General features: G+C 32.6%; 1 protein-coding gene across 2 annotated transcripts in view; it reads left to right on the top strand.

Annotated features, from left to right (window-relative positions):
• The window catches only part of EPHA3 (EPH receptor A3), a 361700-nt gene that overhangs the window by 295687 nt on the left and 50736 nt on the right, over positions 1–15277 (top strand). For both annotated transcript variants that reach the window (XM_058296035.2, XM_058296036.1), the window contains exons 12-13: positions 8043–8104; positions 9567–9776. In XM_058296035.2, coding sequence (XP_058152018.1) covers positions 8043–8104; positions 9567–9776 — 272 coding nt within the window. The remainder of the gene's footprint in view (positions 1–8042; positions 8105–9566; positions 9777–15277) is intronic.

The following is a 15277-nucleotide window of genomic DNA, read 5'->3' as shown; positions in this document are numbered from 1 at the left end:
TGTTTCAGTCTTACAACAATCTATGAGATACGATATTTTGCATTTCACATTTGAGTAAACAGTAGCTGTAAAGGTTTAAATAGCTTGCATATCTAATAAATGCCAGTAATAGCACTGGAAACTTGAAAACATTGGTTTCACCTCTCTCACAACTCTGGACATAAAATGGGCCTCTGTTTTTTATTATTTTATTTTATTTGTTCTTTATATCTTGAAATTCTTATCTTCCCTTATAACTTCAACGTAGCAAGGCATTACTTGAACTTCCAAAATTTTCTTGAAATATTTAATGCCCCTTAACACCTCAAACAAAATGTAAACAATCATGGAGGACAGGAATCCTATATTATATGATACAAACAGTGAGGAAAAAGAACCTGGAACATTGTAAATGCTTAATTTACTATTATTGACAAATTAAATATTTATTGGATGAATGTTGAATGGATGAATGAGTGAATAAAAGTTTAGTGTTTCCTAACCAAAAAGTCTTTATACAATGTCTAATTCATTAAAATGAAAGCATCTTTCAAAAATGCCACTAGGTACCTGCCTATATCACCTAGGAAGTGATGGAGAAAATGATTCAATTTTAGCATGGACAGAATCAACACTAACAACTAAGAAAAAATAAAAGTTACTGCCAAACTAAATATTAGATTTAAATTAAAGCTTACTGATAGGTCCTCATATTTTATTAAACATGAGCTGATTTTTCTTTATTTCCAGTGTTATGAATTATTATAAGAAACCTCTTATATTTTGCTATTTCCTATAAATGCATATGCTGAATGAACAACATTAAACCATAATTATTATGGTAGGTTTTCTTATGTTCTTTAGAGACAAAAATTAAAAAATCAAATATAGATTATGACTAGTCAAGGAAATCCATACAACACCTCTTAAAACTGAAATGCCAAATAAAAAAAACCTTCAAAAATAAAATATTTCAAGAGTTGTAGATATTATACATTGGACATCTTTTTCATGTCTATTTCTTTAACATCCTAATACGGATTACAACTGCCTTATTCTTAGGGTGAGAGTTCTAAATTTGATATATCTCCCTGGTCACATAAGTATTGTAAGAAGCTGCCAAATCTGACTATATAAATCCCAGTCATCTCATATATTGCAAGCATAATAGAGCAGCAAACCTGGAATTAGATTTTGAGCTCATTTAGTGGCATATTTAAAAGCTGTAAATCTGGCACTCTGTAACATCTGAGAGGAAGTAGAAATGCCTTCGAATAAAGTTAAGATATTTCATTTAATAAATATAGCAATTTTCTCACTAAAAGGCATTACATAATACACTCCTAATATTTCCTTTGTTTCCTTAGACAATATGACTTTTAAAACAATCTACTTCCAGAGTTGAAAAAACACATATGCACACATGCAGCTACAGTGATTCAGACTTTATAATTTATCCAGTAAAATTATATTTGTAGGAGAACATGAACATCAACATATGCATTACAAATTATAAGGTCAGAGTTCAAGTTCAGGCTCAACTTATCTGGTAGAGACCTCTGTCAAATCCAACCACTTACAGAGGCTCACTTTCCTTATCTGTAACATGGGATTAGCTGTATTACCTTACTATTTCCAAATATTTTAAAGTTCAAATGAAACTTTATAAGAGTGCATTGTTAAGTGGTTAAGAGATATGCAAATCCAAAACCACTTCTGTTTGAGTTTTCAGAAACTTTTATCAGTGAACTGGATTTGTAGGATAACAATCTTGAAAATGTCTTTTTTTTTTTTTTGCTTAAAGATTTTTAAAATATTTGCTATTAATTGCATGATTTGAAACATTGTGTATAATAAAAGTATCTTTTTCAAATAGTTTAGAGAAAGTCCTTTATTCAATCATTATATTTTATTTGAATTGAGCCATAAACAATTTTAATGTTTTGTTTTGAGCCTGACAATCTTAAAAAAGAGAATGTGAGGGAGTTTCTGATCTTCAAAATAGCAGCAAGCTAGTGCTGCATTCTCTGCTCAGAACTAGGTACTGACACGTGTTATCAATTTTAGTTAAAGTTCAAAAAGATAGAACTTGTTTTTAACAAATGTTTGATATTTCTGCCACCATGCCATTAGTCAAATGGTGTTTAGACCTCAAGAAGACCTTCCATTGGCCACTTTTTACCTAGTGAAAGAGAGGGAATTGCTTTGGATGGGAATTATTCATTTTTTATTGTTTTCTGAAAATTACAAAAAAATAATGCTACTTAATTGGAACCTTGCAATATTGAAGGTTCTTCCAGAGGAAATGTCATAGGGCAAAACATTAAGAGGATTTCTTATAATTAACACATTTCTACATTAGCCTGAGTATCTATTTTGCAGCAAATGATTAGTCAGTGGTTTGTGTCTCTGAATTCCCCATGCATATAATAAGTCAACATTGCTGGAAAAAGATGTCATCTTTAGTGGCAATGCCATGCTCTTCCCATTTCCTGTTTGCTTCCCTTGAAGAGTCTTCTACAGTTGTCTCAAGGGTGCTGTACCCTATATATAAGCTATATACATGCTGTGTTTATTTTACTAATAATTTACAGAAATACCTACTTCATTAGAATAATAAATTTTAGAAACTCTGTTGACACAAATCATGCATTCATGATTGCAATTTGACGCATGAGTTCAGAACTTGTGTGATTGTCTAAAATGCCTACATCAGCAAAATTAGGAAAATCTTTGCTTAGTAAATGAGAGAGCAAATAAGATAAGGGAAGTTATTTTACATGTTTAAAGACCTTTCCTTATTTCTTCAACATTATCCATATATGTCTTTTGGATGATTTTGTTACATATGAATTTCAAAAGGGTGCGTTGTGTTTTATTTACCTGCTCATTTAGATAAAATGGTTTTCACGTTTTTGGAAAGTAAAATTCATTTTTATATTAATACATATAAAACGAGTTAGAACATGATTTGCATGTGCCCAAAGACTGCCTTTTAAAGAGTGCTAATTTAAGCACAGAGTAAAAATCTCTAAAAGAAGAGGAATTATACAGTAGTTTAAAATTTGTCCCAGTCAATCTGACCTTACACAGATTTAGACTGGGAAAAAGGAACACCCAAACTCAAAAGGCTAGTAGTATCTTTGTATCAGACCATAAAAGAATATCATCATAAAAGAAAAATAATAGGTCACTATCATGCATGAACAAAAATTCATAACTTTGGAACAGTTATGGAGCCCTGGTCATCAATGTGTAAAAGAGATGTTATACTGTATCCAACTTTACTTTATTCCAAGAATTCAAGGTCAGTTTAACATTAAAAAATTTTTAAAGTTAACAATATTAATATGAAAGAAAAAATCAATCTCAACAACTGCAGGAAGTAAACATTCATAATAGAGACTATTTTCTTAGCACATCATATATAAAAAAGATTTCTTAGTTATGATAAAGTTATGGTAAAAAATAAAATCCTAACCATCTTCACATTCAATAGTGAAACATTGGTATTCCTTTTAAATCAGGAATAAGATGCCTGCTATCATCACTTTGATTCATTATTTTACTGAATGTCTAACACTTTGCAATAGACAAGGAAATAAATAAAGGTAGAGAAATCGAAAAGGAAGGAACAAAGTTGTCACTGTGAAATCAAAATAAGCAATTCAGATTATTATATTCATTAATTTATTGCTCTTATATGTGACTCAGGTCTGACCCCCAAATAGGCTAAGGTAGAATAAAAACACAAAATTTTTGTTTTCAAAGATATTAAATTTTGTTTTAAGACAAACATAAATTTAAAAATTTCAAAGCCAGTCGAATGTAAAAGTCTCTATGTGTTAAGGAATATCCAGCTGATAGAGTGAGTTTGGTTTATGAAGACTTCTTGGAAAAAGTGTTTCTCAAACTTTTTTTGAAGGGTGGGATTTTCCTTAGTTAGCCTGTGGTACTATAACTGGCATTCTGCTACTACTACCTACTGGACGTAGAAGTTTAGACAAACCAGAGTTGGCACCTGCTCTTGTTAACTCATAAACCAGGGAATAAAACAGTGGTCGTTTCAGCAGAATAATGGCTTGATTAAAAGAGAATTTGGAAAAGATTGCCCTAGATTTTAATAATCAGTTAATGGAAAACGCACAAGTAAAAAGACTCTAATTCAGTTCATTACAATATTTTTATCAGTCAATTAGATATAAACATGAAAATCTATGACTGAAACTTGTTCTTCCTAATCAGAGACAATTCAAGTCTTCTATCCTAGAGATGATATGGTATATATTTTTTTAAAATTTCTTCATTTTCCTTCTCTTGTTTATGCTTTTTGCTTCTACTCTGATTCTAATTACATGATACTAATAATAGACTGCTAGCTGCTGAGGTCAAAGCTTGGTTTTATAAATCACACTCTTTCCTTGGTCTGTGTTTTTGAAGGCTTTTGAAAATAAAATGTGCAATAGACATGACATAATTCGTGTGGTTCATAGGAGACAATGGCATTTTTCTTTGGAAATGTATTAAATTTCAATATTTATAATATTTCATTAATACATAAATATTTTTAAGATTAGGTAAAACTATATTTCATCTAAAAACCAACATTTATTTGGAAATTGTAATGAAAAACACTTCTTACTAATCATTTATTACATTATTCTACTCTTCTTTTCACAGAAAATGTAAGAAGATTGTAGTGAAATAGTCTGTGCTAAATCAAGAATTTTTAGATGTCATCAAGCAGTGGTTTAATGATTAGGGATCTCTCTGAGCCACTGGGGATAGTTAGGTAGAGGAACTAATTTTAACAGACTGAACTGCTTCCTTTAAACCCTGTAGTTGTGGAAGATCCTCATTTTATTTATATTTACACAACAATTTAAAAACAAAAGCAAAACTCCACCAATTTTGCATTGTTCATATTTGACATAATTTTATTCATCTGATCAGACAATAATGTCTTTGAGCTTAGTGTATGTACCCAGATGTATTTTAGACTTTCTGAAGTTAGTGAATGATGTAGACTCTGCCTTGAGGAAACTGATAATGTCACTTCTAAATCAAAATACATGCATATATGCATGAAAAGTATGCAAATATGAATATAAATACATTGTATAACATTCAGATAAACTGGTATTTATAAAGAAATTCTCACTATATTTAATGCATATTAGAATTTGCTCTCACTACTATTGCAAAGATTTTTTTTAACTTAATCAAAAATCAAAAAGGAAACTCTAAATGAAGATACGGATTTTCAAAATAGAATATTTGCTCTTCTGTTTACTCTTTGTATATTTGATTTCCTGAATCTTTGAACCTAATGCAAAGCATATTTCCAGACTTGCCCATCTTTACTGATGTGTTTACATATACTTTAATTATAGAGTTAAATGCAGCCTGATCTGATTTCTGAACAGTCATGGGATTTTGGCTTAATTGACTGGTTTGATTTTTCAGCTACTTTAATTTTCCTTGCCAATGTTCTACTATACATGTTAATGAAAAATGAAATGGTCATAAAGCTGGGAACCATGAGTGAAAAGGAAAAGGGTCTGAGTAGTACACAAACTCATTAACTGGTCACTGAAATTGAGAGTTGACTCTTTGAGGCAAAATATTTGTGACTACATTTGAAGTATGAACTGAATTTTCTTAGCGGGTTAATTTTTTTCAAAAATTGTATTAAGGAAGGAACACAAACTGATGGTGGCTCATGGAGAACATATTATAGGCAGGATTTCTTTCATTCATTAGTTCATTCATTCACTCATTCATTTTATTCCAGGTCTCTGGGACCAGTCTCTAGTGATCTGATTTATTAGTTTAGGGAAGATCAAAATTTCTAAGGGAATGTTGAATCTTTCACTTTTTCTAATATTGTTCAACTTGGTTTAGTTAGCACGGAGAAGCAGTTTGTAGGCTTGAAGTGTTGGCTAAACTGACTTCTCAGGTATTACTAGATTAACTAGATGCATGTGATATATTACCTAAAACTTATAAATAAATTACTGTCTTACTGGAATAGAGATGAATGTAGCAATTGATTGTTACATATATTAAAATTACCTGAGAAATGTTATAGAATAAGAAAAAAAAACTTTTTCTCAGCTCTTAATAAATAACACATACTGCCTGGAATGTATTTAAGTTACTAAATGCAGTAGTGTAACCTTTGTGGTACTAAACCCTAATTCACAACCAGTATGTATTAAGAAATTTCATTTTTGAAAGGAAAAAGCAAAGAAAGAAAGCTATTTTCTAACATCAACATGGCAAACAAAGTCTCATGATATAGTACATACGTATCAGGGAAAATTAGAATTGTGATAGACAATTGGTTGTGTATGGCTGTTTGTTAAAATTCTATTATTTGCACAAGGTCTTTTGGCAGTACTCAGTTGGGATTTAATTCAGGTCTTCTGTACTTGGAAGAAGATTGCTTTTCCTTTTCCTTATACCATAATGAATTTATAATTAAAGCAACATTATAGCAACATTTACATTTCAGTTACATGTGTAGGTTTTGGAATCAGAGATAGCAATGTTACAGATGTGCTTGACTACTTGATAATTATCTGACCTTAGCAAGTTACTTAAATCCACAATACTTTCAGTTCAGGAACCAGTAAAATGGGAATAATACATATTCCAAAAGCATAAGACTATTGTGAGGATTAAGTAGCATAACATATTTCAAGTACCTAATACCATTGTATGTGATTATAACTATGGACAAAATCACTAGTATTTTCTGTATATCAAAAACAACCATTTTCTGTATTTCTTTTTTAAATATTTGTTTTGCATTATTACTTATTTACCCAATTATTATCACAATGTATGCAGAGTTAAATTTTCAATTTTGATTTTTATAACATTACATGTAAAAATTGTTTGTAGTATTAGTTTTCAAAGTCTTCATTTTAATCGAAAATATCCATAGGGTTGACATGCCACGATTGACTAAATCATTACCAAGAGTCAAACATTTATTCCGTTTGGAACTTAATTTATCTAGTAGCTTAGCACTTTTTGGTCTCATGTGCTGTTGTTTTTTCATATTTTAAATATTTCCCTCAGTATGAATTTCTAAGAGTGGCAGTGGTTCAGGAGCTACAACCCCTGATTGCAAATTTGGCTTTATAACTTATTTGTGTGACATTGATCAAGTTATTTAATCTCTCTATGTCTTAGTTTTCTCACTTGTAAAATGGAAATGATAATCATTAATGTGTTAACATATATATAATAATTAAATAGTATCTTATACATAAGTTCTATATAAATACACTAAAATGGTGGAATTTCAATGATATTTAAAATGATGGATGTTCAAAATGGTTATTGCAAGTTGCTGCTAACAGCAATTTTAGTTTTGGTTTCCTTTTAAACAGTCAGCATAAATTTTGTAATTTTTAATGAGTTAAGTAAATACATCTAAAAGGATAATTATTACTCTTAATTGTTTTGTAACACTTGTGTGAAGGATCCATGAAGGTAGGGATTTTGATTACTGACATCTGATTAACCAGTACACACACACACAAAACCAACCAACCAACCAACCAACCAAACAACAAATAAACAAAAAAGCAATGCTTAACATGTAGCCCTGCAAATATCTGTAGAAAGAATGAAAGTATGTTGAATTCTTAACTCTATATGGGCTTTGGAGGCAGAAATACTTGATTCTACAGATGATATCTTAATATAATGAAATGAAAGAAAAGAGCAGATTTTGTATACATTGAAAGTCATGCCAAATAAGACAATTTAGATACCACAGGTATGGTCCTTAGTTCTGGCAATCAACCTTCTTAATTTTTTTGTTCAGCTTTGTACTGAAATCTAGTTTTTTGCTCTTGTTTTTTCACTGAGTACTGTTTTATTTTGTCCTAACTGGACCTTTGTAAAGGGATGAGGCGAAGGGGTGAAGCTTTTACATCTTTGTGCTTATCAGGAGTAACAAAGTGTATTATATATGTTAATTGCTTGTTGTTTGTTAAACTCTGCTGGTGATTATATATTTAATTTATTACTTACTATACATCTAGGTAAGCCAGTTATGATTGTCACAGAATACATGGAGAATGGTTCCTTGGACAGTTTCTTACGAGTAAGTAAAAGTAGAAGATTGCTAAAAATATGAGATAATCTCCTTGTGCCAAACAATTAGGTACTTTAAATTTAAAGTAAAACAGAAATTTTCTGGGACTATGTAGCAAGACGAAGACTATAAAACTAAGTCCATACCTTGAAGCAGTCAAACATTAACATTTTCAACTTTTAAAACAAATTTGAACCATCTCTCTCAGTCTTGTTGTACTTCCAAGATTTGTATCAGTTTAAAGATAAAGAATCCTGAAGTAGGACATGAATAACATTGATGTAGATAAAAATATCCTCTTTTCTTTATTTAATATAATCTCTGCTATAAGATAGAAGGTCACCTGTCTCTTACATAGTGTTGTCCACAAGGAAAATAAGCATGTGCTCTAATTTTAAGGCATTCAAAACCTAAATATTCTCAAATTAGAGATGTTATGATACTACAGTGTTTGTATACATGTGTATATGTGTGGGGGTGTATAGAGAGGAGAGAGGGAGAATTTCAAACATTTAAATATTTGCAATTCAGAAGCTTTATATTTAAAATTTTTTCAACAAGTATTATATACAAAAAATACAAAAGTTGTATGGAGTTCAAGATACTGCCAGGCACTGCAGTGGATAAAAATGTTTATAAAAAGACATAGGTTCTGTATGAATACCTCAAAGTGCTGTCAGTACTATAAAGTATTTGTAAACAAAATACCAGTCATTGTCATGGAAGAAAATTCAAAAATTTCTATGATTGTAAAATCGTTAGGTGGAAATTATTTTCATAAACATATTTTCAAACCAAACATTTTCCAATCAGTTAACACCACAATAATAATTTATTATATGCACTTTATAAATCACATATTTCTATTTTAAACAAAGAAGTTTGGAAGCTTTTATAAATTTTAGACTTTGAATTTGTCTCCATTTTTTTTCCTACTTTCTTACATACATCTCTTAGTTTTCTTCAACTCATAGGTTCCAAGAAAAAAACAAATTTTCAACAAATATTTTTACTAATTATGAATTACTTAATGTGACAATTAATATTTAGCATCTACTTTATTTGAAGCAATTAAAAATGTTTGAAAATCAGGGAGCAAGAATGAAGATTTGATCAAATAAATTTAAACATGAAATCACCACAGAATCCATTTCATTTTGGTGTTCTTGACCTTAAAGTTTTCTAAGAAGGATTTTGAGTGTCACTTCAAGACCAGAAAAGTCCTAGGTTTAAAATAAATGTCAGAAATTTAGGGTAGTTACTGTTCTGAAATATTTGGTAATGTGGCCACTATGATATTTTATTTTAGTCATTCATCTATTTATGCTCATATCTTGTTATTCTGGAATGTTTCGAACTAAAATTTAGGTGATTGGTCTTGTTACAAAATTTGGTATGTGAGATTTTAACTAAAGATATAGCTTTAGGAAATAGCAACACATTTTAATTTTAAATTTGAAATGTTTCTCAGAAACATGATGCCCAGTTTACCGTAATCCAACTGGTGGGAATGCTTCGAGGGATAGCATCCGGCATGAAGTACTTGTCAGATATGGGCTATGTTCACCGAGACCTTGCTGCTCGGAACATTCTGATCAACAGTAATTTGGTGTGCAAGGTTTCTGATTTTGGACTTTCACGTGTTTTAGAAGATGATCCAGAAGCTGCTTATACCACAAGAGTGAGTAGCTTGGCTATTTTTTCTTTTATCTTTGTTTTCCATCTTGTATCATGCTGACTTGCTAATAAGTAGAAATCATTAAATGTGTGTCCCCAAATTCTTTGTCAATTATATCTGCCACAAAAGGACTCTAATCTCTTTAAAATAAAATACTATTATTTATTCTGGAAAATTGATAGCAACTAGTTTATGAGGTGAGTGAAGACTTTTAATTCTGAAATTCTATACATAGGTTTAATGTATCCTTAATGTCTTAGTATTTTTATATTTATTCACATTGCTGTCATAGTTGAGCACCTTTACAAAGCATGTTTGAAAAATCCTCAATACCCTATCCAACTATATAGAACTTTAAAACATTTTAAAATTAATGTTTGCATAAGTAGTACATGGTCATTTTATAAATCTTTTAAAACAAAGCAATAAAAAGTAAAAAAAAAAAAAAAACATGCTTAATTGTGCTACCTTAAGAACCTTTCTAATTTTGAGTCCATCCTTCCAGTTCTTTTTTTAAAATTAATTTATTGAAATATATCATCTACACACAAATATATATAAACACTAAGTGTATAGTAATAATTGTGAACTTAAAAAACAAACATATGTAACATCATACAGGACTCTCACAACTCACCCTACCACCAACACCTTACATCGTTGTTAAACCTTTTGAACTAATGATTAAAGAGCATTGTCAAAATATTACCACTAACCTAAGTATTTTCCTCCAACCCTCCCTATTGTTATTATCTTTATGACATTTATATATGAACATACATAAACAATTAAGTGTATAGTAAAAGTTGTGAACTTACAAAGCAAACATGCTGAACATCATACAGGGGTCCCATATATTAACCCTCCACCAACACCTTGCATTGTTGTGAGGTGTTTGTTACACATTACAAAAGAATATTATCAAGATCTTACTACTAATTATAGTCCTTATCTTACATTTGGTGTGGTTTTCCAATACACCTTATTATAATTTTTTAAATACATTTTTTATGACAGAAGTTGTAAACTTATAAAGCAATCATGCACATATGCAGAATTTCCAAGCAACACCTCTCTATCAACACACCACACTGTGGTGGAACATTTGTTACAGATAAGATAATATCATCTGATTGTTACCATATCCATAGTATACCTTTGGCTCATATTTTCCCTACTGCCCCATTATCAACACAGTACATTTTTGGCATAGATGCAAGAATATTATATTATTACTGCTAACCACAGTCCATAGGTCATTCCAGTAGTATTTTTCCCATATGTTCCCACTACTCTACAGTAGTGATATACATTTGCTCTAGCTCACAAAGGACACTCTTATCTCTGTACCGTCAACCACAATTCTCATCCACTTCTTGGTTTACTGTGCTATTCAGTTCGTAGATTATTTTCTAGCATTTTGTCAATTGGCATTTACATCCTTAGACTACCATTTTCAGCCACATCCCTATTTATAAACTAGCTATTACTATTTTTACCATCCATTCTATGCATTTCCACACTTTTACAGTAAAGCTAATTAAAAGTTCTACATACATTAAACATCAGTAGTCCATCTCAGTTTTTATCTTATCTCCATTAAGAATCTACCACCTACCACCAGGTCTTGAAGATATTTTCCTACAATTTCTTTGAGAAGTTTTATGGTTCTAGTTTTTATTTTTAGGTTTTTGATCCATTTTGAGTTAATTTTTGGATAAGGTGTGAGATAGAGGTCCTCTTTCCTTCTTTTGGCTATAGGTATCCAGTTATTTCAGCACCATTTTGCCAAATGGACTGTTCTAGCCCAAGCACTGTGGGTTTGACAGGCTAGTCAAAAATCTCCTGACCATATGTGTGAGGGTCTGTTTCTGAGCCATCAGTTTGGTTCCATTGGTCTATGTGTCTGCCTTTATACCAGTACCATGCTGTTTTTACCACTATAGCTTGGTAGTATGATCTAAAGTTTGGAGATAAGGGTTTGCTTTTCCTTTTATGATGTTTCTGGCTATTCAGGACCTTTACCCTTCCAAATAAATTTGCTAATTGTTTTCAATATTTTTTAAAATTCTGGTGGATTTTTAATCAGGGTTGTATTGAATCTGTATATCAATTTGAGTAGAACTGACATCTTAATGATATTTAGTCTTCCAATCCATAAGCTTCCTACCCTTTTCCTATGCTGATTGTGCAGTAGGAGCCAAGGATGTAGTTGGTGTCCTAAAGTGTGGAGGCTCAAGCTGCCCTCATTGCCTCTGGGATGGATGAAGCTTCTTCCAACATTCTCCTTTCCCAGAGGTAGGGACAGAGTCACAGTTGTGTGGAATAATCCAAGTCGTGCATGCATGCCTGTAGTTGCCCAGAGAGACTGAGGAAGCTTTATGCCCCTTTCTCCCATGCCTGGGGCATGAATGGAGCTGCAGGTGAGGTGTGGGCAGCAATCTCTGCAGTGCAGGTCCAAGATGACTGCAGTTGCCCCAGTAGACTTTTAATTATTCAGTTTGTGCCAGCCAAAGGTACCCTCAGTTACCTGGATAGACTGGGTGCTGAGCTAGCCAGCCTCCTCCCTGCCAGAGGTGGGACTGAAGCCTAGGCTAGGACTGCAGGCTGATCTGGGTAAAAGAAACCAGCGGTTCCTACTTTCACTGTGAAATTTGGTCAGGCCAACTTCCCCTCAGGCTAGGGGCAGAATTAAAATGGCAGCCACCGGCCTTTTCCAACTTGAACAAATTCATACCCCAGCTGTTCCTAGGGTTATTCCTTAGCCATCCCAGTCTATGAATCAGTAGCTGAAACTGGCAGCCAATCATCTCCTCCTCCCCTGTTTTGGGGAAATGGAGCTTTCAATTCCAGTCACAAAACAGCTCCTACATGGCTTGCACCACCAGAGTAGGACAATCACCGGCCTTCGCAGCTTGACCGGCAGTTTCCTGGAGAGGCTGGCACAGGTCCTTGCAGCTTTTTCCCTGTCAGAGGTGGCACTGGGTCTTAGACTAGATCTGCAATCTGACCTGGATGGAAGGAAGCCGGTTCCCACCAGCACTGGAATTTTTAGTCTGTCCCGCTTCCCCTCGTGCCAGTAGCAGAGTTAAGATGGCGGCTCCGGCCTCTTTCTGACAGGCTCAAATTTTAGTGTTCTCAGGATTATACTTTTGCCCACTGCATTTTACTCATCAGTAGCTGAAGTTGGTGTCCAACCGTCTCTTCCTCCCCTGTGTGGGGAAGTGGAGGTTTCAATTCCAGCCACAGAACAGCTCCCGAGGCAGCTTGTGCCTCCGGTGGAGGATGGGCACCGGCCCCATGGCATGGAGAGCTCTACTTACAAGTCTTCTCTGCAAATGGGCAGTCTCCTCCTTCCACCCCCCCAAGGACTTTATAGGATGCCCTTCTGGCCTCCTGAAGCCCCCAAACAGATGCTTCAGCTAGCTCCAGAGAGCTCTGGATATTCACTAACTGCCCTGTAGCAGAAGCTGATTCTAGGAGCTCCTCACTCCACTGCCAAATTGCTGTCCTTCCTTCCAGTTCTTTTTGCTTGCCTATATATGCAAGCATATGTAAGAATACCTAATATATAAGAGTAAGCATAATACCATTTTATCACCTGCTTTACTCCTTAGTAATAAGATTTGAATATCTTTCCCTGTTAATAAATAATCTAAGTTATCATTTTTAGTTGCTTGATGTATCCTATTTTCTGGGTGCTTTTTTTTTAAACTCAGTCCTGATTAGTGAGCAAATTATTATATTCAGCTTGTCAATATTTTATACAAATGTAGAAATGATTCATTTGCTTTCATAATTGTAGGAGGCTGATAGTTTTTTTAGAATGTGTTCCTAAAAATGGATTTTCTTTGTCACAGATCTGTGTACCTATTTTAAAATCACGCTCCTGATAAAACTAGGTTTTATCATTATTTATAGTCTTATCAGTTGGGAGAAATTCTAACTGAGTGTTTTAATTTGCATCCCCTTGATTCAAAATGCATTTGAATATTTCTCCATATATTTTATTTGCTGAGTTCTTTGAAATTACATCTTTACAGAGTGCATTTTGTTTCATGATAGGAAATTTAGAGGCTAGAGATGAGCAAAAACTAAAGATGTAATAATTATTGCTAAATTATTCTGTCAAAAGATAAAAAGTATTAACATTTTAATTTTATCCTTTCAAAATATTTTCTATACATTTTCATTTATAATGAGTTTCATTATGTAAATATGATATCACAGTATATGTAGAATGATATATATAAAATGGTTGTTTCTACTTATCAATAAATCAATATTTTCTTTACATATAAAGTGCTATTTTGTAATAGGCTTTTTTAAACTTAAAAATATATAATAAATTTCTGGATATTAAATTTTCTTTTACATTATTTAAGAATATGTTTTATTCATGTGTATAATTTATTTAATCAATGCACTATTAATTAGGCAGAATTCCATAGTTTGATATTACCAACATTTCCATACACTTAATGATACACAGTTCATGTCTCTCCATGATTACTTTCTCAGCTAAATTATTAGGCTTAAAATTGCTAAATCAAAATGTGTTCACATACATCTTTTTTCTTTATATTTAAGTTAGTCAATTGTCTTCCATAAAGTTTGTCATCAATTTTCATTCCTAGTGGCAGTAGTAAGTGCAAAATTCTCTTCCTTCATCTTGTTACCAGTCAAGATTATGAGAGGTAGTTTTGTGGGTTTTTTTGAGTTATTTATTCACTTTATTAATTTATTTATTTTTAATTTATCACCTCCCTACCCCAGATGGTTCTCTCATCTGTTTGCTCATTGTTGCTTGTCAGGAGGCACTGGGAACTGAACCGGGCCTCTAATATGGGAGATGAATGCCCAATGGCCTGAGCCACATCCAATCCCTGCAGGCTGTGGCATCGACTTATCTTCTTTAGGAGGAACCAGGACCCAAACCCAGGATCTCCTATGTGGTGGGTGGGTGCCCAACTAATTGAGCCTTATCTGCGTGGTGAGCAGTAGTTTTTAAAGCCAATAGGCTTCTGCTGTTTTCTTCCCGTCCAATCTAAAAGATTATTCTTGCTTTTTTTTAAAAAAAGCCTCATTCTGAAATCTTCAATCTTGACTATTCGTTAACAACCAATATTGTCACATAGTGTATGTGTGTGTATGTGTATATATATATTCATAATATGCTGAGTTTCATCTGCAAGTAAAGCTACAGTGACAGAACTGCAGAAATACAATATCACAATGTCACCAAGACATACCTAGAATTATTGATTTAGAAATTGGGACTTTCCTGATAGTTTTTATGCATCACATCACATTCTTGTTGTTTTTCCTATTTTCAATTACATTCTGTAGTGAATTTGCATTGCTTATGGATCTAAGTCCTTTTTTGTGGGTGCTTTGCCTAATTATGTCATTGTTCTTTGTCACAGATCTGTGTACCTATTAAAAGCAGTTAGTTAAATTCACTTTTTAACAATGACTACACAGCTCAGAAAACTGATGAAATT

The sequence above is a fragment of the Dasypus novemcinctus genome, chromosome 4 (assembly GCF_030445035.2).
Source record: "Dasypus novemcinctus isolate mDasNov1 chromosome 4, mDasNov1.1.hap2, whole genome shotgun sequence".
Taxonomy (NCBI): domain Eukaryota; kingdom Metazoa; phylum Chordata; class Mammalia; order Cingulata; family Dasypodidae; genus Dasypus; species Dasypus novemcinctus.
The sequence above is the reverse complement of the archived record's forward strand: the minus strand, read 5'-3'. Positions and strand labels throughout refer to the sequence as shown.